General features: G+C 40.2%; 1 protein-coding gene across 1 annotated transcript; it reads right to left on the reverse strand.

Moving 5' to 3' along the window:
- Nucleotides 1–856: 856 nt before the first annotated feature.
- LOC124111228 (NXPE family member 3-like) lies at nt 857–21,028 on the reverse strand. The gene is made up of 4 exons (XM_046470870.2): nt 20,802–21,028; nt 7,696–8,418; nt 6,660–6,712; nt 857–1,689 (listed from the first exon to the last, which is right to left on the reverse strand). The coding sequence occupies exons 1-4, from the start codon at nt 20,882–20,884 to the stop codon at nt 896–898; spliced, it is 1,653 nt and encodes a 550-aa protein (XP_046326826.2). The 5' UTR covers nt 20,885–21,028; the 3' UTR covers nt 857–895.
- Between the last annotated feature and the right edge of the window lie 5,483 nt (nt 21,029–26,511).

The following is a 26,511-nucleotide window of genomic DNA, read 5'->3' on the forward strand; positions in this document are numbered from 1 at the left end:
GGGAATGGCAATTACGATTAGCGTTAATGTGAAAAAACAAACATCGGACATTACGTGTGGATTTGGAAGACTCGTTATATCCAGAGTTCGTTATGTACGGAGTTCATCATATACGGGTTCGCTTTATCCCGATTTTCTTTTATCCAGTATTGGTATATCCGTCATTCCTTATATCAAAAGTGGAAAAGTTCGATATATCCAGTGTTCGTTATGTACGGAGTTCATTATATGCGCGTTCTTTGTTTCCCGAGTTCGTTACATCCAGTGTTCGATATATCAGGAGTTGACTTATGAAAGGAGTTGTTAGTAGATACTATGAACACACTCTATAGTGGCCGACGTAGATATTGCACAACTATTTGCTCTAAATATATGCAATCTTGGGTAATATTGATAAGTATTATGATGAAATACTCAAACACCTGCTAGAAATGTGAACGTCGTTGAGTGAGTGAGTGAGTGAGTTGGGTTCAACGCCGCTTTTAACAGTATTCCAGTTATTTCACGGCGTGTCAGCTTAATGTGGGAGGAAAGCCCGAAGTGATGTAGGTCTCGGACGTTTACCACTTCTGTGAAACCCACAAGCACGGGTATGGTGCTGACAAACCTAGAAACATAATCAGGGCGAACCGGGATTCGAACCTACAATTATGGGTTTCTGGCGTGCCTAAGGGACGCAACTCTGCACAGCGAATCGCGGCGCCTCAGACGACTGGGCCACCCGTGTCCCCATGTGAACGTTTAAATCTCTTACCGATAAATGTTGGTTCAGGAACAGATGCACACCAAAACATACAACCATAGAGACACACACTAAACGCATATATACATATACATGTATCACTCTCCGCAAAACGCACAGACGCCACTCCACCACACCCATCTTTCTCATCCCTCATCCTTCACACACGGATCCCAGGAAATGATTGATCAGGGAATCCACTGCTAACGAGTTAGGATGCTGGTCGTCGTTTTCTGTGGCCACTGTTAAATCTATATTATTTAAGAAAAGCACATTGTTCTCCAGCCCTTTAAATTCTTCCCGCTGGATCGTATCGTATACAAACATCCAACAGTCGTCCAAAAACCCTATCTCGCCCCTACCCTTGAAAGCATGAGTTCCTCGAATAGCCACTTTAACCCCTGGGGCACGAGCAACTAACGATTTGACAGATTGTGCAATTCTTTTTATATGAGTTCTAAAAACCTCTGGAGGGAAGGGGTTCAAATGAAGGTATAAATGAATGAGAAATATATCCCGAGAATTATTTGGAAGATCATCCAGATAGGCATGCGTTGCTCTGTTATAAGCCAATTTGCTGAACGTATGCCCATGATAAAATGGGTACTCATGTGGCACAAACAATAGCGTGATGTTCCGCAGCGTGTCCATTGTTACTGCCGGTTTGTGCCATTTAGAATGGTGCCATGCCTCTGTAACAAGTGTCAAGCCTAAACGTTCAGTTAAAGTATTGAACCAACTTCTTGAAGTGGAATCTCCATGGATCCAAATTCTCCGGTTTTTCAGACATTCCTTGTATATGTTCGAATCAACTGGAATCGTGTTTTTACAAGTTAGAGACTTCCAGGAATTCTTGTAGAAGAAGCCAACAGGTGTTGATGCCTCCCAGCTTTTCCTCAAGGGTGTTTTGTTACAGGGGACACTTGGCAAAGGAACTGTGTCTTGCTCTGCAAACAGAGAAAAATTGGCGTATGAACTACATAGTTTTCACTTTCAAGAAACGCGAGTTAATAAATATACATGCAAACTTTACTGACATAATGAATACACCATTCTTGGCGTGATAAAGTCCTCATGCGTAGCGTACATTTTACTGGCGACACAATACCGATGACGTCACAATGTAGCTTCTTCACACTGTTGGCAATACTTATGACATTTATTAGCAGAGTGCGTTTCCATGCCGTTAGTATCATATATTAGGAATATAAATTGTATAATGCAAGCCATTGACGAGCATCATATATATACTGAACCGCAAAAGAACCGTCACCATGGATAGATATATGAGAAACCTTATTTGTCCAAACACTGTAAACATTCTTTGAGACATATTTAAAAGATGACATTTGGCAAAACTGATCCTCAAGGTTGAAAATAAAGTGTCAAATGTTCTTAAAGTGAAACACAACACTAGTTGAGAAAATGGCATCACAAGTCAGTATCTCGTGTGTCCGCCATGTGCCGCGCAACGTCGATATGGATGAGGCGGTTGATGAAGGCCATAGGCACTTGAGCCCACTCTGAGGAACGCCTGACTCAGTTCAGCTGCAGTTGTCGGCCTTGGTCGGACGTCACTCAGCCGTCTTTGAATCTTGTCCCACAGGTGCTCAATGGGATTAAATTAAATTAAATCGGGACTGAGAGCAGGCCACTGCATGGTTCTGATGTCATTCTGCTGGAGGCAGTCACTTATTGCTCTCGCAGTCTGGTCAAGGGCGTTATGATGCTGAAACTCGTTGTTGTGGCGACGTGCCAAATGAGATGTGGCGTAATACTTGTATCGAGCTGCTGGACCGATGTTCTGGAAGACCGCAGGGCCGACCCTCTGTGCAAGACCAATTCCACCCCACACCATGATGCTTGGACCACCCCACGAGTCTCTCTCAACAACACAAGCATCCGAATAACGTTCCCCACGGCGTAGCCAGACTCTATCTTTGCCATCTGCTGTTGAGATACAGTAACGGCTCTCGTCTGAGAAGAGGACTCTTCTCCACTGCTGGTGGCGCCAATGCTGGTGCTGTGTTGCCCACTGGAGACGGTCCCGGCGATGACGTGGTGTCAGAATGGGTCCTCGGTGAGGCCTGTGATAGTGGCGGTGTCTGCTCGTCAATCGTCAACGCACGGTGTCCGCATTAATGTGTCGCTGGTGTGCCCCATGGTCTGTAGAGCAGTTTCCGCAGCAGTAACAAAGCGATGTTGAAGATGCTGTCGCACAATCTGACGATCGGGTGGTGACTCTTGGTCTTCCACTATGTGGTCGGTCATCTGTCGTGTTGGTGGTCTGCTACCGTTGCTGGAGCCTGTATGTGGTCCTTACGTGGACTTGAAATGCATTGGCTACTTTCCGGGCGGTTTGCCCAGCTTGCAATCGTCCAAGGGCTGGGAGTCGCTGATTTCTTGTCAATATTAGCATGTGGTAGCAATTCATTAACGAATGAATGTTATCAGATCTGGGTGGATTTTTATAGGGCAAGAAATGGGGGAGCGCATGGGCACGGGTTACCATGGCCGTTGCCATGATGCGCTTGGGCGATCGGTTTTGTTGCCATCTGCTTTGTTTTTTTATCATCAAATTTCATTTTTTTCCGTACAAGTTAATGTTAAATTTTAGAAACTTTGACAAAGATTACCCAGATATTTAGGTGACAACTTTTCATGCAATGGATCGACGTTTCTTTTGCAGTCCAGTATATTTCCTATTCCAAATATATGAGATTTACTGTACGGCAACAGGAGGGTAATAATCTCCATCATAATGGCATTCGTAAAATAGATGATGTTTACGATGTTTTTTCACCCAAGGGAAGCAGCTTTAGAAAGAAGGTATGAGTACAATGCCCAGTTTATCATATAGTGCCAAATGAATTTATTTGTCTGCAGAAACACGACGACCCTAATTCAGCATATTGGGAACGTAGAACGTTTCTCAAATCCTGATGCCAGATGATGATGATGATGATGATGATGATGATGATGATGATGATTATTTTATTATTATTATTTACAGATTAAATAATAATTGCAGCAAAGAGGGTTTGGGTGATCCTGGCACAGTCAGGCTGGTTAGGCTCATCATCAGCTCAGGGCCCTTGCCCCCTCTACACGCAGCCCAGACAGCGAATGGGCCAAGTCAAACCCACCCAGATCTTTTCGGAGAATGTGAAGACTCCCCAAGACTGCTGCCTTCTGCATTACCCAGATTGTCAGAAGGGCTGTATTCCTGGTAGCAAACCCGGGTACTCTCCCAATGTCAGTCAACATATTGGGAGGTACCAAACCTAAGGCACTGAGAACAATGGAGAGTCGGACAACTTGGTACTTGGGAAGCATGCGTGACATTTCGAAAGCGCGGTCCGCATATTTGCCATGTTGTTCCTCAATCTTGTCAATCACATAAGTGTCAATGGGGACAGAAAATTCAATGATATAAAAGATTTCATTGGATTTATCCAAACGGACAAGATCAGGTTTGATGGCCTGGATACATCTGAGGCTGTAAATGGGCGTATTCCAAAGAATTTTGTATTGATCATTTCCATGACGCCCTTACATATTAACGTCGTACCATGGGTGGACCGCTGTGTCAAAATCACAAGCATGGCGGAGAGGGTAATAAAATGATCGAGCTACACCATCATGTCGTTTAAGATACTGTGTTTGTGCCAAAGCTGGGCATCCACTGACAATGTGTTGGACAGTCTCATTAAATTCATTACATAATCTACATTTCATATTCGCATTTTGATCCAAAAGTATGATTGACGGTTTCGGGTGGAAAGTGACTGGTCCTGAGCAGCAAACAATAAGCCTTCAGTTTCACTTTTCAGGCCAGACCACTTCATCCAAGCGAAGGACTCTGCAGGATTGCTGATCGTCTCAACACACTGCACATAAACTCGATGCAGTGGTCGTTCAGAAAGCCTCTCCTTGAAAAACTGAGTCTGGGCCGACTTGATATAGCACTTCGCTTGGTTGACACTCATTTCTGTACCGTCCAGCAGTACAGAACCATCAACAATATCAACACCGACATTGAGATTATGTCCCACATCCTTGGCTCGTTTTAGAAAAATGTGGAATGCCTTGTTTTCATCATGAGTCTTGACATGCTTCACAAGAGGATCATCAGACAAAAATGTGTGCAAAAGTGCACAAAACAGCTCATGAAGAGCCCCAACGTTAATCAAACCACGTCCTCCCAATAATGATTGGTAAATATAAGCGATTGAGGGAAGAGTGAAGGTGGTGGGATCTATTGTCTGACATGATTCTTCGTGAGAGGGTGTCAATACATTGAATTTCTTATTTCGTCTAATCAACAACACCAAAAGAATACGTAAGGACGGGCACAGCATAAGTATTTGTGGCTATGACTTTATTGCGAGCGTTCAGCTCTGAACTCCAGATTTTGTTTAGTCTACATTTGTACTCTGCCCGAAGTTTACCCTTGATATGGGCATTCTGGAGTTTGTCCCTAATCTGCATCCCTAAGTACGTATAGGTCTGACCTTCCACAAGATGGTCAATAACTCCTCCTCCTAGTAAACTCCATCTTCTACCTTGCCACGTTTCAAATGAAGAATGTTGCATATGTCGAGTCCAAAGGACTTGCCGATATCATTAGAAAAGGACTCAACAAGCAGAATCTGTTTTTTGAGTGTAGATCCTCCATTGGCAATAAGTTCAAGGTCATCCATGTAAAGGAGGTGAGTAAGGGGTGATGGGGATCTGTGCTGAGGAGGTCCCGGGTGATAACCTTCCTCTTTGCTGAGCAAAAAGCTTAAAGGATTTAGTGACATACAGAAAAGCAAAGGGCTAAAAGAATCGCCCTGAAATATTCCTCTCCTGATAGAAATGGGTTCCGAAGTCACCACCTGCCCCTGCGAATACATCTCAAGTTAAGTTGACCAGCAATTCATTAAAGACGTGAGTAAAACACGTAGTCGCTCGGGGAAGTTTATACACTCCAGTGACCTCAAAATCCATTCGTGAGGTACAGAATCAGAAGCTTTTCTGTGGTCTATCCAAGACATTGTGAGGTTAAGGTGGTAAGTTTTAGCCTCTTCAAGGATCATTTTCTGAACTAGTAGTTGATCCTTACAACCCCAACATCCCTTTCTGGCTCCTTTCTGCTCCATGTAAATAATGTCATTGGATGCGCAGTATGATGACACACTATCTGTAAGTATTATTATTATTATTATTATTATTATTTACAGATTAAAATAAAAAAATGCAGCAAAGAGGGTTTGGGTGATCCTGGCACAGGCTGGTTAGCTCAGGGCCCTACCGGGACTTCAGTGAAATAAGCCTTTGGTTCAGATGACGATGTAATCAATGCAATCAGTTTGTGTCGTCATGAACAAGGGATGACGACATATCGTATTTTGCTCAACAATAAAGCAATGCGAGGTTATGGCTTATATTGACCACTCAGAACCGAGTATAACTAAAATATGCAAATGTCGGGTAAAATTATTGGCTTTTCACTTGATCGACTCTTTTAGTCAACTGCAACCATGGCCTTTTTCTGTTTGAATTGAATATAAAACAGATACTTAATTGTGAACTATATGAACCTCTCCTACAACAGTGAGTGAGTTGAGTTTAACGCTGCTTTGAACAGTATTCCAGTTATATCACGGCGTGTCAGCTTGATGTTGGAGGAAAGCCCGAGATGATGCAGGTCTCAGACGTTCACCAAAATATAACAGAATTATGGCGAATCTACAGACGACTGTGTCTCTCGTGTGTCCCCATTGGGGAAAGAAATTACGCATGACTTATTCAGTGCTTGATTGTGTCCCACTGGTTTGACTTGCCCAGTCCTCATTATTACTGGATACATTTCACATGACACAGCTGTAATATTGTGTGATAATTTGTCCATCCTTCATAACTTGTGACATACCTGACGTCACTTTTATCGCAACAGATGTGGGGAGCTTTTGATGTAGCAGGTGTCTGAAAAATAATATGCGTGGGTTATATTTGTATTAAAAACATTTAATGTAAATAATATATATTGATGTTGATTACGAGGTAGAGCTGACAGTATTTGAAGATAATGAAGAAAAACCATACGTATATTTGTGGGATATAAAAGTATATATTCTTTGTACAGACTGATTGAATTGATAGGATAATTAGAGATATGAACGTTGCCATTTGAACGCTTCCGAGATAACCATCATCTCGAAATAAATATGTCGAGATAACCAGTATGTTATAAAAAATATAAAATCGAGATAACCAGTATGTTGACGTAAACATCATATCGAGATAACCACATGTCAAGTAAACATCATATCGAGATAACCAGTATGTTGAAATAAATATATCAAGATAACCATTATGTTGACGTACACATCATATCGAGATAACAGTATGTTGAAATATATATAATATCGAGGTAACCATTATCAAAACATCATATCGAGATTTAGGGTTTCAAAATGAAAATAATATCGAGATACCCATTATGTTGACATAAACATCATATCGAGATAAACAGTATGTTGAAATAATCAGCATTAGGAGATAATTATTATGTGGAAAATAATCACCATGACGAGGTACTCAGGGTTTTTACATATAACCAGTATTACGCAATAATCATGATAACAAAACAATCAGTGGGCGAGTGAGGTGGGTTTAACACCGCTTTTAACAGTTTTAATGTGGGAGTAAAGCCCGAAGTGGTGCAGGTCTCAGACGTTTACCAAAATATAACATAGGTTTCTGGCGTGCCAAAGGGACGCAACTCTGCACAGCGAATCACGGCGCCTTAGACGACTGGGCCACCCGTGCCCCCAGACAATCAGTATGTTGAACTTATCATAATTTAAAGATGACTAGCATGTCGACATTGCTGTTTGAGAAATGGACCGTTAATAATAATAGCTGAATTAAACAATATGAATAAGGAAATTGATAAATAGTTGTACCCTTCGAAGAATTTTGCCTCGTGTGGAGTAAATAGAGATGGCTGTTTATTCGGCACACGTAACCCCGTGAAGTCGTGACACAACAGCTTCCGGTGTGATGGTTTCCCACAATACAACGGGAGTCCGTAATTTTCGGCTGACAAGTTACAGACGTTCTCAAAGCTCCGGATGTTTGGTATAGGTAGGCACAACGTTTCCTCCTGGACGCCATCGCTCTCGAACATCGCTGATAAGTTTCTTAGTGTGTAGTAATCGTGATATACCCGATAGAAGATATCCACGTTTTCTTTCCGACTAGCTATGGCGGCTTCGATTTTTGGACTTCCGGTCCAGAGAGCCTTGAGAGTTCCTGTATAGGTACCGTCCTTGTTGTCAGTGACAACGCCTGCTGCGCGCGCATCTTTTGACGTTTCACTCATCCATACTCTCACGTTATCACCTCCCTTGTTTTTTCTCCGCTTGTACGCGTCGAAAAGTTGGATTTCAACAGAAATTGTGTCCCCGAGTCTGAAGTCCGTTTTAGATGAAGCGAGTTGAATGTTTGAATTAGGAGCATATGAACAGGTCTTTGGGTCCATCTGTGCTATGGCACTCGCAAAGGTGTTGTTCTTCACTGACTTCAACCCAGGTGCTGTTTTCCTATACAGCGACGTTGGACCTAGCCAATCTGCTGAACGCCGAACTCCGTTTTTGAAATCAAATCTTGGAAGAAAGGTACTCGGTCTGCGAACAAAGCAGAGTGAATTGTATAGAAGAATGGTGCATTTGAAAAGAACTAAAATTCTCTGTAAAAGTATTGCCTACATCAATATGCATAAAACTCCAAACAAGGTAAAGGACACCGACAATTGGACGGCTGTGAGTTGCAACACCCATCAACCATGACAAATCAACTTCAGTCATATGAAAAAAACGGATGTTCTTTAACTTGTGACTGATTGACAACTATCATGCAAAAGGACTCACAAAACAACATGCTCATCATATATATATATATATATATATATATATATATATATATATATATATATATATATATATATATATATATATATAAATGATTCTTAAAAAAATCAAGATATTCTTTTTTTGAAACGGAATTCTTAGACCCGATGACTGGCGAACATACACTGAAAGAGAAACCTAATAAGATAATCGCGCGGCCCAGTCAACTTATTATTGACTATCCATTGACTAGAAACGGTCGTAAAATCTGGAAACCAGATAGTGAGATCGGATTTATCAAGTTACATCCGTCCATTCCCTGAAACAAAGGGAGTTTGGCCGGCACACCATTTTGTACTCCACTATGACAGGAGGAGTACTGCTGAATACTTGAGATGACGTTGGTATGTAATACTTCTGTATAATACATGAAAATACCTTGAACAGTAATACGGTGAAATTGGGTTACCGTCGCGACCAAGATTATTGCATTTATATAGCGACGTGTGTGTGTGTGTGTGTGTGAGAGAGAGAGAGAGAGAGAGAGAGAGAGAGAGAGAGAGAGAGACGGAGAGAGAGAGAGAGAGAGAGAGAGACCATGGCGCCACTACGACACAGTATACCGACCAGTTCTTGTTAAGCCCGTTATGCCGAGCGCCAGACAGGGTAACAAGTGCCATCTTTATACGTCGTTTTAGGTATGAAACGGGCGGACGCTCTTCAACTAGACCATGGAGGCGGTCTTGCACAGTAATGCTTGAGTGTTTATTATGACTTTAATGCCAACCCAGCAAACAAAACAACATTGGTGGAAACAGGGGCCCTAAATATATCGTATTAAATGTCCATGGTGCAACGTTGTCACGTTTCCTTCTTGTTGTGGCAACGTTAGAAAATAATATCAATCAGGATAATATTCATCATTTACAAGCCCGTCAGAAACCCTCCTCAAGTCGTGACAGGTCTGATAATTTTAGTTATAAGTTTGTGCTAATTTATTTTCATTTCGATTCTTTGGATTTAGTGATTTAGGTTCCTTTTAAAGGCTTTCTGAAAATGGCGTCAATGAGACAGAGCTGTTGCTGCCATCAGTTTCGAATTTCCGAATTGTTTCTTTTCCCATTTATAGATATGTCTGGAAAAGTATAATTTCATACCCAGGACTGGATTTCAAATATAAATAATGAACTTACAACAGTTTCGTTTACGTAAATAAATATACCAAACAAAGCAAACTTTCAAAACGTCAATATTAGAACGTGTTTCGAGGTCCAAATTCTCTCATACAACTGTGCATTCGTTAACATCCATAAACTCAAGAATATCAGGCGAGCTCAATTATAGAAAGCTATATTTGAGGTTGGCATGATTTGCTCGTATTTAGTTCCGTGAAGCACTTCGCGTTCCAGCAATTTCTTCATGTCTGCTGGAAGCAGAGAGCATAAATCTATTTTATGGTCTCTGCTGGAAGTAGGAAACTAGATTACAAGTTTTATCTATAAATCTATATATGCGTGATAATGTTGTCGCGAGAGTGTGTTCCTTATGACTACATATAGATGATATATAAGATTATGTTATGCCCGAAATAAGGACAGTGGTCCTTTCAAACGTGTTGTAACGGTCGAGTGTACAAAATTCAAAGGCACAAGGTGGCGTTGTAATCCAACATGGCGGCGCCAATGAAACTGACCTGATTCAGTGATTCTGGATAACTTCATGTTTTTCTCGAAGTGTTCTACTATATTTAAGAAACATAAATACTTGTACACAGTTCGTTACTATAAAGTTCAATGTCCATGGTGGAGTGATGGTGTTTACTTCATCGGAATGAATATTCTTCAACATTTTCCAGGAAATTATTATGATTTTCTTTTCTTGTTTTACAGAGAGACGAATGACTCCAGAATATGGTTTTCCTCTAGGTATATAACCGAATAAAAAAAAGAAGCATCAACAGAAGTATTGTCCCTTGATTTGATCCATGACACTTTTGAGAATTGACAGAGTGTAAACGATCATCAGTTGCAGCACTTTCACAATCATGGATTGACATTAAAGATTCTTCATTGAGGATCATTCAGAGAATATAATTGTACATGTATACTGTTTGATTGGCGTTCCAGAAGTTGGTGGGCAAATAAGAGGTGAGGTGAAATAGGGTATAGCGACGTTCATGCACGTGCATGTGTGTGTGTGTGTGGCTGCTTGTACTAGTCCAGACTGATGCCGATTTATAGTGCTAACTATATATCATGCCGCAGTTTAACATGAATATCCCACTCAGACACAGCATACTGACTCCGAGCCGACCAGTCCTTGTTTTAGCCCCTTAATGCCGAGCGCCAGACAGGGTAACAACAAGTACCATCTTTTAACGTCTTTTGGTATGACGCGGTCGAGGATCGAACCCCGGACCTTCCGTGGACGCTCTACCATTAGACCACGGAGGCGGTCGGGGCAAATAAGAAAACAAACAACTTAATGGATAACAACTTCCCCTCTATCCCCATCCAAGAAGCATTGTGCTTGCTCAAAAGATGTTTCAGGGTTACAGCACTGAATGCCTCAGCACAGATTCAAAAGTTTAATGGTAGACATGATGAGGACATTTCCAAAGCTGATGCATCTGACAAAATGACGTAAGATGCAATTCCCTATTTTGACTTGTACCACATGTCTCCGTGGGTTTTGTTTTCGGGTTAACAATTGACTTGCCTTTGCGTGTGTTTTTGGCTCGTGCCACCGACGGGGCAGTAAACGCTCACCTTTTCACGAACACCTGGTATCATCACTATTTGATGGTGATTCATTAACACACTATAGTCGGAATCGTAAAATTGATCTGCTTTTAGTGGAGATATTTAATGTTTTGGAAAATGTTTTGTCGCTTGTATTTGTGTAAGTTCAACATAACACTAGCGTGTATCGTTACCATATATAATCAAACCTTTTACCTTTATAATTATGTTGAATACACCCGTTCTCTTACGTCATCAAGTTTGTTTTCTTTGTTTGTTGTTTAACGCCGCACTCAGCAATATTCCAGCTATATGATGGCGGTCTGTAAATAAGCAAGTCTGGACCAGACAATCCAGTCAGTGATGTCATGAGCATCGATCCACGCAATTAGGATACGATGATTAAATCAACCAAGTCGGCGAGCATGACCACCCGACGACAAGCATAGTCGTCTTTTACTGTAAGCATGGATTGCTGAAGACCTATTCTACCCGCATCTCCACGGGTTTATCAAGTTTGTTGATAAATGCAGCATTTGTACGCATACATATTTTACACCCGTCGGTTGATCGGCTGAGGATAAACAACACAATGCTGTTTTAAATGGTGCATTCAGTAGACAAATCGCTACTCCTAACAAAGATATTATCAAATAAAATTTAAGAAATATGTTAAAAATAAAATCATCACTTTATCTCTTATGAAGTGAAAACTGACAAGGGCATTTCAAAATCCTTTTAACTCCAATATCGGGGTAAGACAAGGATGCATTTTATCTCATATCTGAAAAGTTTTTATATAACACTTAATGGTTTAAATGAGTGAGTGAGTACATTTTTCGCCGCTTTTAGCAATATTCCATCAATATCATGGCGGGGCACACCAGAAATGGGCCTCATACATTGTACCCATTTTGGGTATCGAACCCGGGTCTTCAGCTTGAGGAGCGAACTCTTTAAACGCTAGGCTACAGACCGCCCATTAATGGTTTAAACATTTGTCATTTGTTGTTTCCCGTTGACTCAGTACTATTTGCCGATTAAAATCAACAACTACAAGTGTTACTTGATGGTCTGATTGTATTTTGAGCAACAAATAACCTAAAGATAAATGGTGACAAAACAAATGGTGGTGATACAAAAATACGGATAGATGTGAGGTGAAATGGGGTTTAACGTCGAGTCCAAGATTATTGCACTTATACAGCGACGTGCATGCACGTGTGGGTGTGTGTGTGTGTGTGTGTGTGTCTTTTAGCTTCTTTTCGTATGACGCGGCCTGGGATCGAACGCCGGAACTTCCGCTCTCCGGGCGGACGCTCTACCACAAGACCACGGAGGCGGTCAAACACGGATAGATATAATTACTTAGGAACATTTTCGCTTTTAGGTTAACTTAAAAATAGTGCTAAACCTCTCAGGAAAAAGGCCCTACCACAAGCTTCAGTCTCCGTTCTTAACCAAGATATACCTACAGCTCTTTCTTGCAAATTATTCAAAACATTAATCCAATATAATTGTGATATGGGGTATAGAATCAATCCTACTGAACAACTCTGATTCATTCATTGATTCTCAAGAAACTGCAGGTCAGATTTTATAAATCCATGACTGAAGGATTTGCAAAGCATGTTGACCGCCAACTGGTCGTCGACAGATATTTTGCAAATCTTTCATGTTCTTAATTAAAGTGCTCAAGTGATTTGATACACTTCGCGAGGTAAGGCCCGCACACCTGTACACGTATAATAACAGCAGTCATGGTGAATACGTAACACTGCACATAAACTGACATACATGGTTTGCTCCCTGTTGCGTCGGTATGTCGCTGATAGTTCCCACTTCTCTAATACAATAAACCTCTCTTGCCTTTAGATTGTCGATTGTATACATGAAACCACCATCGAGGCGTGGGAAGAAATCTCGAATGTGATGCACAGAACTTCAGCAAATTATATATCTAAATTGAAATATAGATGTAAGCAGCAATGGCATGTCTCAAGTGTTGTGCGTACAAACGCAAAAATATTCAGCCATATTCAAGTCCTCAAATGGTTTGCTATTACCAACGCCGTCAATAGTAAGGCACTGCTTGCAGTATATCACTCCTATGAAATTCGCGTATGCCGGAGTGTCCCAGGGTGTTCTATATCAATTTTCGACCTCTTCTCCAATCGAATTTTGAAATGGTTTGCTTGTACTGACGCCGTCAAACGCTTACATCGCCGTTACGAAATTGGCGTGTGCCAAAGCATCCTAGGGTTGTTCTTAACTCATTTCAGACCTCGACCTCGCTCCGCGATTCGCCTTCAATTGAAAAAAGTCGCCTTCGTGCCAAAAACAACAACAATACAACACGCGGCTGTAAAGGCTTTGGATAACGTTAGCGCTTAAGGCACAAGATGGCGCCCTATTGGTTAAATGGCTCCCGGTCGGATTTATGTATTATCGATCTGATCGTCTTGACATGGCGCCGCCATTTTGTTTGAAACAATTGCAAGTGATATGAGGTGGAATCTGATTGGTCAATAGGAGGGACAAAGAAGGGACATAACTCGTAAAAGCCATTGTTGGCGCTACCATCGATTCTGGAAATACCAGCATAGTTTTGCAAGGGTGGAAACTGGACTTTTTTTTATAAATTCGAAGTGTCTATTAGTGTAAATGTGTTATTAATTTTGGGCAGAACACATATATACTGATTTATTAACGTTGTAATACAGCACAAATATATGTCCATATGTATACATCTGTTTAATCTTGTGATCTTTATTCGTACATTTGGCTCTTTTTCTACAGGAGATTATGGGGTATAGACAAGTGGTTACATAACACCAGAAAGCCAGGTCTAAATTCAAGTCATGATTTCATGTTTCATGCGGGAAACCAATATCGCAATATGGCTGAATATGGCTAAACGTGGTTTTAACCAGATTACTCACCGGATTTCTACAATCATCTGTGATCACTAATCATAAGAAGGTATATCTATATACACATAAGAAGGTATATCTCTATTCATCCAAATTGCCATACATATTTGTCCACACATATATGTATTAAGCAACTCCGGCATTTCCTCTGTATACATTGATATATGTAAATATATTTTTAATGCCAACACTGTTGCAGTGAACGTACCACAGACCTGATTCTAACCTAAACTGACATCTAATCTCTAAGATGAACATATTTTACTGAAACAAAAGTTGTTAAAAAATACTTATAAAATATAATAAAGAGGAGCCAAGAGACTTTCTTCATTTTGCCAAATATTGGGCTGTTTTGGATATATTTGTTTCAGTGTCTGTATGACAGATTTACCTGATGCCTTATGACTGAATCAGAGCTAGTTGAAAACAATTCTTTATAACGTTTTCTATGATTGTCAACTTTAAACAATGTTCTGAGCCAAATTATGAATCATTGTACACTCTTCAAAAAAAGAAACGCATAGAAACGTGTTTTGAGAATTCCAATTAGATTTTTTTCCCCAGCAATCGTCATAAAGACAATTCTTTTGTTTGATTCCCGTAAATAATGTTTGTTGTGCATTGCGCGCAAACACATCTCAAAATGTTTTTTGTAAACGTTTATCAGCAAAAATGCAAAGGATGCACGGAAATTGCTCTCAGAAAAAGTTTTCAGCACAATGCATGTGCAAAATATTGGAAACACTGACTATAAAAGACCGTACAAAACTCATCAGTTCATTACGAATTGTCTGACGTGAACGGAGATCGAAAAATGCCAAGATTAACGGCAGCTGACCGAAATATCGCCATTGGACGTTTGGAAGCAGGGGAGTCCCAGTCTGCCGTTGCAAGACACTTCAACGTTCACCAAAGCACCATATCTCGACATATTTCTTCTTCAACGACGGGATGGAAGACAACGTGTATACCGACGTCGACATGAACGTTTTGCGCCGAACTGCGTTCGACAAGTGACCGATTTGGTGGAGGGAGTGTCATTGTGTGGGGAGCCATATCCTACACGGGTAGATCACAGTAAGTGGTTGTCCAGAGAAATCTTACAGCAAACCGATAACAGACCAAATTCTGCATCCTCACCTCCTCCAAACTTTGGACCGCCAGACGGAGCTGTTCCAACATGACAACGCTCGGCCCCACACAGCACGTGCAACAGTTAATTTCCTTGTTAATGAGAACATCAATGTCCTTCCATGGCCGTCCAAATCGCCTGATCTCAACCCGATTGAACATTTGTGGGACGAACTTGATCGACGCGTCCGTCAACGTCATCAGCGTCCACACACACTGGCACAACTCGCCAACGCCTTACAAGAGGAATGGCGAAGAATTCCCCACGAAAAAATCCGAAGACTTGTGCGATCTGTGCAAAGGTGGTGTCGAGCAGACTAATACTGAGCAGTGACGGCTGCAAGAGGTGGTGTGACCAGATACTGACCATGACGCCCCCTTGTGGCTACACATGTGCAATGACTGAACTGAATTAATGCTGACAATGACGACAATGCTTTTGTCGATCACTGTGTCTAATTTCATTTGATTGTATTCAAGCATATTCTGTGTAGATACTTTTACATCCGCTTAATAAATATCCTTATTTTTTAACTATGCGTTTCTTTTTTTGAAGCGTGTACATCAAAATGTGCTGAAATATATAATTGTCCTTTCATACATGCATATGGGACGAGTCAGCTCTGTTAATAGTACAATGAAATTAGCAGGGTCTTTTATTTAGAAATGATCAAATCATCAAATTAAAGATATTAAGTAAGTATAACTGTTGTATTCATTCTAATATATTTGTGATTAACCCAACCTTGTTTATATATATATATTGAAAGATGAGTGGTACCAATTTTTTGTAATTATTTTAAATTGGAATGATAGCACAGCAGGAAAGCATGGCACTTTAATACACGTATCTTGTTAAACCAATAGTTCTTAAATAAGAGCAATATGTACATAAAGAGTATAGGTTTGGTACATGTCTTATCACACATTACTTTCAGAATATGTACATATTCTGTGTATCGGGACTCCTGTAACAGGCAATAAATGTCATAAGACGATTCACACGGGTACAAACGATTTATCATCCGAAACTGCCTCTCACAGGAGATATTGCTTTGGAGATATCGGATCTTCACGGGTCAACATAATATTTGTATAACGGATTTATCTATTGCAATGGACATCTATATACTTTAAATTAAACAACACAATAGCTAACCTCTCTATTGTAGTCGTCAGTTAATATTATTAAGAAGGCAACTTTAATATTTATCACTCAACAATACTTTACACAAAGAGAATGACAACTGGAATGCAAAGGGATCCACTGGTCTGGGAACAAGCATTTGAGCAGATACTCGTACCTAATACCAGCGGTATATAAATGTATACTATATAGAGGATTCATCACGAGTGTTTTTTAATATGGGAAATATCAACCGAGTCTTAGTTAATCGGTATTTGCCGAGCTTTTGGCGAAGCAAATATCGATTAACGGGACAAGGTTGATATTTCTCATATTAAAAAACACGAGTGATGAATTCTATTTATCATTTTCACATTTTTGCTTCCCTTTTAAGGAATAATTACATTAACATTAACATCAGCAACTTGTCGAAATCTTACGTATAGATACCTGCGTAGTGATACATGTTTTCCATAGCCGTGTGACGTTCCTGTAAACCAAAATAAACAACATCTTAACTCCTTTATGGCATATCCCTTGGCTGAGAAAAAAGTTCCTCGGATTATTTTAAACAAAATACTTGAACAGACTTTTGCAGAATAATTGAAACTTTAATAACGATAACAGCAACTATTCTGTGTAATCTGATGATATCTCTGGTGTAACTTCACTTATATAGATTGAAATGTCTCGCGGAGGAGACAGAGTAGATGCATTAGTCGGTGTCAACATCACTTTCGATGGCAATCCGGCGTCTTTTGACTGGGACCGGGCTTAGAGGTTTAACGAGATTAATCGTTATGTTTCCACCAGTAAAATTGCCAGCAAACATAGTGTTGACACCACCAGAAACATTTATTATTTGAGACCGCTGACTGTGTTGTCTACTGTCGATAACGGTAGTGATCATTGTCACCTCTTAACCCAAAATGGATTGTGTTGTAGAGCCAGAGACAGTTTATCATGCTCATTGGATGAGTGATTCCAATGGATCCGGACTGCCACAGGGGCTCGATCTCTTCATCACCAATCGGGTCGGCCCTCCTTGGTAAGTTGCCACGCCCTTCTTTCTTAAGTTCATTTGTTCTCCCCTTTAATACTTCCCGTGATCGTGAAAATTCTAAAGATGACGTGAGTGAATAGCCATACCCCCTTCGTTTTGTGATCTCTCGATGCTGCTCTGAAAATCCTTGAGACTGTTTGGTTCATCATTTTCCCCATTTGAGTTTCGAACACAAATGAAAAACCTGCAGAGAAGTGTGCCAAGTTTCTGAAAAAGCGCGTTTGTTTACAAACAAGAGAAAAGTCCGGTCACGTGATATGCAAATCAGCCTGTGGCAGTGGTGTTACCACTGCGCCGGAGTGTGACTCACGTGCACCGGCGAAAATAGTCCCACTTCCGGTTATCTAATTTGCATACTTATGTCATTGAGGTATGACATACATGTTTGTATGTCATAAGCTTATGTCATGGATAAATGCTTTAGTTAAATGATAAAATATAATAATAAAAATATGTTTTCATAAGTTTCTGTAAGTAAGTAAGTAAGTAAGTAAGTAAGTAAGTGAACTATCCTATCAAAACAAATGAAACAGCACAAAAGTTAATGACTGTACATTAATATTGCAATTTCAATTCAGATATTATATATAATAAATGCAAATTTTAGTTATTTTGTATTATACCCGAAACAGGTATTACAAATAATACCTGAAAATTGGGATATTATACATAATTATTGATTATACGTTATAACTGTAGGTGGTGAGGTGAATTTGGGTTTAACGTCGCGTCCAAGATTATTGCACTTATATAACGACGTGCATGCACGTGTGTGTGTGTGTGTGTGTGTGTGTGTGTGTGTGTGTGTGTGTGTGTGTGTGTGTGTGTGTGTGTGTGTGTGTGTGTGTGGCTGATTGTATTAGTCCGGACTGATGCCGATTTATAGTGCTATCCCAGTGAGATACCATGCCGCAGTTTAACATGAATACCCCACTCAGACACAGTATACTGACTCAGAGCCGACCAGTCCTTGTTTTAGCCCCTTAATGCCAAGCGCCAAACAGGGTAACAACAAGTAACATTTTTAACGTCTTCTGGTATGGGATCGATCTCCGGACCTTCCGCTGTCCGGGTGGACGCTCTACCACTTGACCAGGGGTGACTCCCCTAATAAACATGGGACAGTGCACAGAGCAAGGCGAGCCCCAATGGATCTCGGAGCCCATCCCCAATTCCGAACTCGTGTCTACTGAGACAGGTTGATGAGACTGAAGGACCATCTCGATTCCGGAAGTAAGACATCCATTCAGTTCCGAGATGCGGCTGGTCACTTAATCAACTTTCTATGGTGAATAAGGGAAGACTGTCTTGACAATTCCAACTTGATTGAATGTAATCATATTGCCATCTTGAAAATTATTGCTATGATTTCTGTGTTATATTACAAAAATAATACATCCGCGACTTTCATTATGGGTCATGCTTTTATTTCATGTCACGTGTTTGCCATTGCGCCTACATTACTTCCTTAAATGTGAAGTTTATCTCATATCACAGGTGAAACAGGTCATGTTCACTCGTTCATCACCTTCTGAGCATCAGACAGTATCATTTAACCATTTCGCTGCATTCACAATGGGCCTGGATATGATTAAATCATGCGTCGATCCCATCTGTCAGTTGAATATATTTTTTTCTAATTATTAAAATGTATGTCGTGTGACTTCGTAAGCCAATACACTATTGAGGTGATATTTTGTTCACATTTATTAATGTATCACATCTATTCACATGTGACACATCCATAAACTATTTATTTTTCTCTTTCGCAATGATCATTTACAACGAATTACGACGACTAACATCGTGCGCGTGCATTCATGAACAAATTAAAATTTCGTCAAGAAAATAAACAAAACTATAAAAAAAAGACTCTTGATGAGCATATTTCGACATTTCCTGGTTCCAATAGGGCACATGGTTGAATTGGACATTGTACAACGTGCCGGTTAGAATACTGGAATTATTTAACATTTAATGACAATTTTTTTAATATAAACTTTTACTGATTTCATACTTAAAAGGACAGTGTTTTAAAGTATTGCACTCACGTTTTTTTCATTATTTGTTTGTTATTTAACGCCGTACTCAGGACTATTCCAGCTATATGATTTCGGTCTGTAAAGAATCAATTCTGGGTCAGACAACCCAGTGATTGACATCATGATCTACACAATTGGGATACGATAACATGCATCAACCAAGGCAGTGAGTCTGACCATCCAATCCCGTTAATCACGACAAGCATTGGTTAATGAAGATCAATTCTACCCTGGATCTTAAACAACAAACAAACAAACAAACAAACAAACAAATAAAAAACAAAAAAAATTTGTGTATTCTGCATGACCTGTAACACTGATTGGTCATTTGGTCACAAATGAGCAGTCATGATGAAAAACGTATCCGCAGCTGTTGCATGTGAATGTACAGTTTGCTCCGCCAAATAAAGGGGACGTTATAACTGAAGCATGTATGTGGCATGTTCTTATATATTCCGTATAACACTCAATTACACGTTCAAGCCAAATATATAATTTAACAATCTAATATATATTTGAACATATATCACCACTTCGTTGTCTTTTTTTTCAATTTAAAATAAATCAATAACACCCCCAACCACCCACCCACACACCCTATTAAACGACAGTCCCTAGATAATGTTCAAATGTATAAAAGAAATATATATATTAAAAAACTATTTCGTATTTTCATATGCACCACCCCCTCCCCCAACCACCAAATCTCTGCTAAGTCCATTGTACAATTCCGATGATATCCGTGTTTATGTATCTCTGAGAAGTGCGCGTACCCTGCCTCGCAACACCCACAAACACACGCTCGACCATTTTGTCTGCTGACTGAACATCTATGCTGTATATCATCCATGCATGAATACCCTATCTGCATTACCACAATGTCCTGGTTTAAGTGACATTTTCGAGCGTACCAACGTGATGTTAATCTTTCTGTTGTATTAACGTACATGCCTAGAGGTCAAACGAATTATATTATATCTCTCAGTGACTAAACTGACAGTGTCAAACAATCGGTGAATCAAATGTGATATTTAAATACAGAACTGACCTAGACACAGTGGAATATTGCTCCTACCGTGACTATACCACGATATATGTACGAATAATAAACTGTACAAATCTTACCTGTTGATAAACGATAAGACAAGCAGATAGGAACATAGCAGTCCGAATACCGTAACAAATATGAAGATAAGTTCCGTCTTCATTGTTTGGATTGACTTGGTGAGTCTGTGTCCAAGGTAAAGGTAGGGGTCCTATCTAGCAAAATCCACAGACCGTCATCTGCCGCCACGGAAGTCGAAATCGTGAACGCCTGCTTCCCGACTGCTGTCTGCGCGATGAATACAACCATTTAAATAGTGTAATGTTATGACGAAGGACATACAGACAATTTGAACATCTGCGTTCACAAATGTGAATGTGCCCTCTCTTGCACACGAATTATACAATCCGTTACCGACGTCAACATGGGAACATCTGGTTTGTTGCCAGTTGAACATGGGAAACATGGGCACCTCGTCGATCGGTAACGCGGATGTAGGACAAGAGGAGGCTTGGTATCTATTGAGGGCATTGCTGCTTCGTCTTTTAGACATGTAGCGAGACTGTTGTGATTCGAATACTCACTTCTCGAGGATGTGTTAGCAAAGATGTTCGGATATGTTATGAAGGACTAAAATCTCGTAAATGTAGAACCCGAGAAGATCCGGGGAACAAATGGTATACATTTAAAAAATGCATTTCAAGATTCACTAGGTTTTCAAATCAATACAAACTACTGCACAGAAATTACAATGGCAGTGAACAATAGAATGGTATTACAATATTCAATGGCAATAAATAATATGATAGCAGTGGCCAGTATCAAGTACAAAAACAGTTGTGACAGCAAAAGTCGGTGATAATTATATATTTACCCAGCAGCGACAGTGGTCAAACTTCCGAGACGGGCCTAGGCTGGAAATCCGGGGTGATACGTGATATTCACTGGAAAACTGGTCTTGGTGTTTTGAAATGTAAGATGGAGATAGGCGCTCGCCTGCTCCAGTTTTATAGTCCAACTAGCTTCCAGAACTTTCCATACAGTGCCAGACTAGTGTAGTGTCACAAGAACACCACAGAATATTCCACAAGTTTCTATAACGCTTGACATCCATCTATGCTATGCCGTAAGTTTACACATCGCACTGGCATCTGAATATAACTTCATCACCACTGCTTAGATTAAATAGTACCACATTCCTGACAACTAATCATTGTCCAAATACATTGCAAGGAGCCTCTACTGAATCTCAACAGAAACAATTTGATACAGTTACAATCATTGTCCAAAGACAAAATACACAACCATATAACAATATGATGTTGAAATGCTTCTGTGCCTCTCATGTACGTCGTATAACCATCTCTGACTAGATTCTGTCATACAGGTATGATAAGACGTGTGTGATCCATCCGGTGGACATATCGTGTGTTCATTTCAAATTTCACAACTATTGTGGTACAATCGAGCATGCTCTTTCTACGACGATTTCAAAGAGCGTCATACGACTCTTGCTGAAAAAAAATCAAGCAATCAACAATTAAGGTCTCAATAAAGCTTTCAAAATGTTTTATGGCAGAAGGACATTTCAAAATTTGATGCATCAGTGACAACAAATATGTCCGATGCAATTCCCTATTTTGAATTGTACCATATGTTTCCATGTTTTTTCGGATGAACACTTCACTTGCCTGTGTATGTGTTTGAGACAGGTGTCACGCGAACACCTGGTAGCATCACTATTTGAAAAAGAAAGAAACTGTGATATTTATATACATCGTGGTATTAGTTTTCACAGAAACAGAAGATAAATTACATCCTTAATTGGTTTAGTAAATATCGCAACTAAGGTTGGTTGGTTGGTTGGTTGGTTTGTTGTTTAACGCCGCACTCGGCAATATTCCAGCTATATGACGGCGGCTTGTAAATAATCGAGTCTTGACCAAACAATCCAGTGATTGACATTATGAGCATCGATCCACTCGATTGGGATCGATGACATGGATCAACCAAGTCAGCGAGCCTGATAACCCGATCCCGTTAGTCGCCTCTTACGACAAACATAGTCGCCTTTTACGGCAAGCATGGGTTGCTGAAGACCTATTCTACCCTGGAATCTTCACGGGTCCGCAACTAAGGCAATGTATGTACTTCTACAAGGGGCACGTCATATTAATCTACTGTTAGACTCTTCACTGAAATCTTTCGATGTGATGATACCTATTACTCTTCAAAAAGAAAAGAAACGCAAAGCCAGATGTGTTCGAGGTAGGTAAATACATCTATACGAGGAACTGTACAAGGTATTGAGCCAAAATGTTTTGGAGAGAACACTTGGTGATTGTAGTCATCTCAGTTATCGGTACATAGAAAAAGTCCAAGGTGAAGGTCAGCTACCATCAATAACGCGTATGTCCCCCGTTAAAATCGATAGCGGCCTGACATCTCCTGCCTATCGAAGAGACGAGTATGCCAATCACATCCTGGGGAATGCCAGCCCACTCGACCTGCAAAGTAATAGCCGACTCCTGCAACGTATGGTGTTGTGGTTGACGTCGGTATAGCCGTCTATCCAATTTATCCCACAGGTGCTCTGTCGGGTTCAAATCCGGAGATCTGGAGGGCCAGGGGAGAACATCAACGTAGTTGTCGTGTAGACAGGCTCTTGTGGTCCGTGCTGTATGCGGTCGAGCGTTGTCCTCCTGGAATTCACCGTTGCCGTTGGCTGCAATTGGGAGGACGTGTGGTAGGAGAATTTCGTTGATGTATTGTTGAGCCGTAAGATTGCACTGAATATGGACCAAACCTGTCCTGCCATGATGAGAGATAGCCGCCCACATCATAACGCTATCCCCACCAAACCTGTCCACTACACAGTTTCCGGTGTAACGTTCTCCCCAACGTCTGTAGACCCGTGCTCTTCCATCCCCTCGACGGAGGAGAAATCTTGATTCGTGGCTGCACCAGACATCTCTCCATCGCAGTTGAGGCCATACCCTGTGTTGACGACTCCAATGCAGTCGTTGTTGACGATGTTGTCGACTCAATATGACAAGTTGAACAGAAGGTCTTGCTCGTAGACCTGCTGCTCTTAAACGGTTTCGTACGGTCTGATAGGAGATTCTGCGCAGTCCGGGTATTTGGGATGCGGTGGAGGTGGCTGTAGTCGTCCTTTAGCGTAGGTGGCGCAGTCGGATGTAGCGATCTTGGGCGGGGGTGGTTACCCTTGGTCGTCCAGACCTTGGCCGATCACGTGTTGACCCATGCCTTGTGATGGTGCTGGGCGCTACATTGAAAACCCTGGCTACAGCTGATAGGGATTCCCCTGCCTGCAAGCGGCCTATGACGTTGTTTTTTTGCACTTCTGTTAATCTTTGCATGTTGTTGAACTGTCACTGTTGGAATGACGCAGATGCCAGGCGATCAAAAACCTTGTACTATAAAAAACTGTTCATAGTGCTGCTGCCCGCGCAGTACGTGCAGCTCCATAGCCCTTTCGTTAATGCACTGGAGTTTTTTTCCGAATCGTACGTGTTCCCGACTAATGGGTTGCAAGTCCTTGTTGTCATTATTTTCATCCGGGATATTTATCACTGACACTCAACACATTAAACCTCTTTATTTTGCACCTCTTGGTCCGCTAAGTTTGCTTTTATGGCCAAAAATATCCGTATTGCGTTTCTTTTCTTTTTTTAAGAGTTATATATGACTCAAACCTTTGCGGATATGAAAAACTTGATATAACAGAAATAAATCACCTAAAATATATAAAGCTTGCTTCTAGACTCCAAGATATATGGTGTATGCTGAAGTTGGAAGGTATGCACTCTACTTTTAGGAATTACGCTTACCTTTTCGCGAACATCTGGTTTCATCACCATTTGATAGTGATTAAAAAATATATACTCATCATAAAGTCGATATCGTACAATCTAATCTGCTTTTGGCAGATATTTGTTATGAATATGGAAAGGGTTTTGTCGCTTTTAAAAAAAGGAAAACAATGATAAGTTTGTGGCCTAAACGGAATTGACTCATTTCCCTATCAAGTTATCAAAACCTATGTTCACTATCAACTCACATTCCAATTTTAATTCCACTGATTATTGTTGTAAATTGCATTAAACCAACTATCCACAGTTGTCGTATATCATACATATCCAAGAAAATATGGAAAATAATGGCCCACCGCCACTATAGAGATGCCTTTAAAAGACGAACATTGCACAGTGATTTAGCTAACAGCTAAGGGCTTATACTATAAACTGTTCAAATATCTACCCTCTTTTGCCCTGTCTGAATTTCATTTTCTTTCTAAATGTTGCGCCTTTGCTAAATCCAGATCACAGCACACGTACCTTTTTATTGTAACTGGTCTATATTATTTGTTTTTAAGAATCTTATATTCATTCGAATAATACATCCATAATGAAATATAATTGCCAATGCAAGATAATAACCTGCCCGATTGGACTACACTGTCTATGTGTCTACAGTTTTTTGCCATTATAAATATGAAGACCTGTCAAGTGTAATAGTTATTGCGATCATGTTATATATTATAACAGTGCGAAAATCATTATATTTTTCTTCAAGTTTTATCAAAATCAAATTTCACATTCCCAAGCAAGTAAACGATACATAGTTTACAGGACGTGTATCATAATACATAACGCTTGGAGATGCAAGCTGTCAAAACCAGTCGAACGAGCTGGCACATGCTAATCAGCTAGCTCTATTAAAATTCTAGAACCAGCTGATCAGTTTCAGACACAGCCGACCAGCCTATAAACAATTAACTAAGCAAGTCAAAACTTGCATGATTTGACCACCATGTGGGAAGCCATTGCTATCAATTCCAAACTGAACAGATGGGTAGTGACATGCTTTCAAACGTGGACTGGAGGTCTCGGGTATAAAATGCAGGGGTATCTTGGCATTGAGTCATTCCTGCATTTCGCCTGAGAACCTCTCTGTCTGTTTTTGAAGATAAGTTACTTTTACTTATTACTTTGCCATTTTTGTTAAACTTGCTGTCAATAATTCTAACTGTGTTACTCTGCTGGTACAATGAACTTATGTTACAGAAAATCAAAAAGTATGGTTCGAAATCTACAATTCGGCTGCTATATGTTAATTTCATGAAGTTCAACTAGCCATCAAATTGTATACTGAATAATAGAGAATAATAGAGAGTCCCGGATATAATACTAACGTTAGTATTCTAGTCGTTTAAGTATCAATCTAACATATTACGCCATTTTAGTTATTGAAGTCGTGGGTGATTATTAAACATTATGTTTCACGTGTATAACGTTTTCTGTATCAAGTGACTTGTGGTGAACGTGTTCTATTATCTGCATTTATATTTTTGTCATGTTATTCGTCTCATTGTTTGTATTTTCACGGGAAACATTTCATGTTTCAATATAATGAGAAGCATAGCATCGGCAGCTAAATGTATGTATTTAAAGATAACCAGTCTGTGACCGTATATGTCTGGAATACAATACACGAAAAGTAAAACTGTTTCTGTAGCTAACTAGGCACAGACTCGGCAATGTCTTTTAACTATTTATCAGATAAGTGCATCCACACTATCGTGAAGCGCCGGTAGAATTTGTGTTTCATGTTGTAGAACAGTCTATAAAGATACAGGCATTTCAGTGGCGTCTCGTATATAAGAGTTACAATATGATATCCAGCATTTCTTATATAAACTCTTTCTCATGTTATAAGTTATTTACTTATAATTGGTTAACGTCAGAAGTTTTTGATCAGTGTTAAAAT

The sequence above is a fragment of the Haliotis rufescens genome, unplaced genomic scaffold (genome assembly GCF_023055435.1).
Source record: "Haliotis rufescens isolate VD_foot unplaced genomic scaffold, xgHalRufe1.0.p SCAF_7, whole genome shotgun sequence".
NCBI classification, from domain to species: domain Eukaryota; kingdom Metazoa; phylum Mollusca; class Gastropoda; order Lepetellida; family Haliotidae; genus Haliotis; species Haliotis rufescens.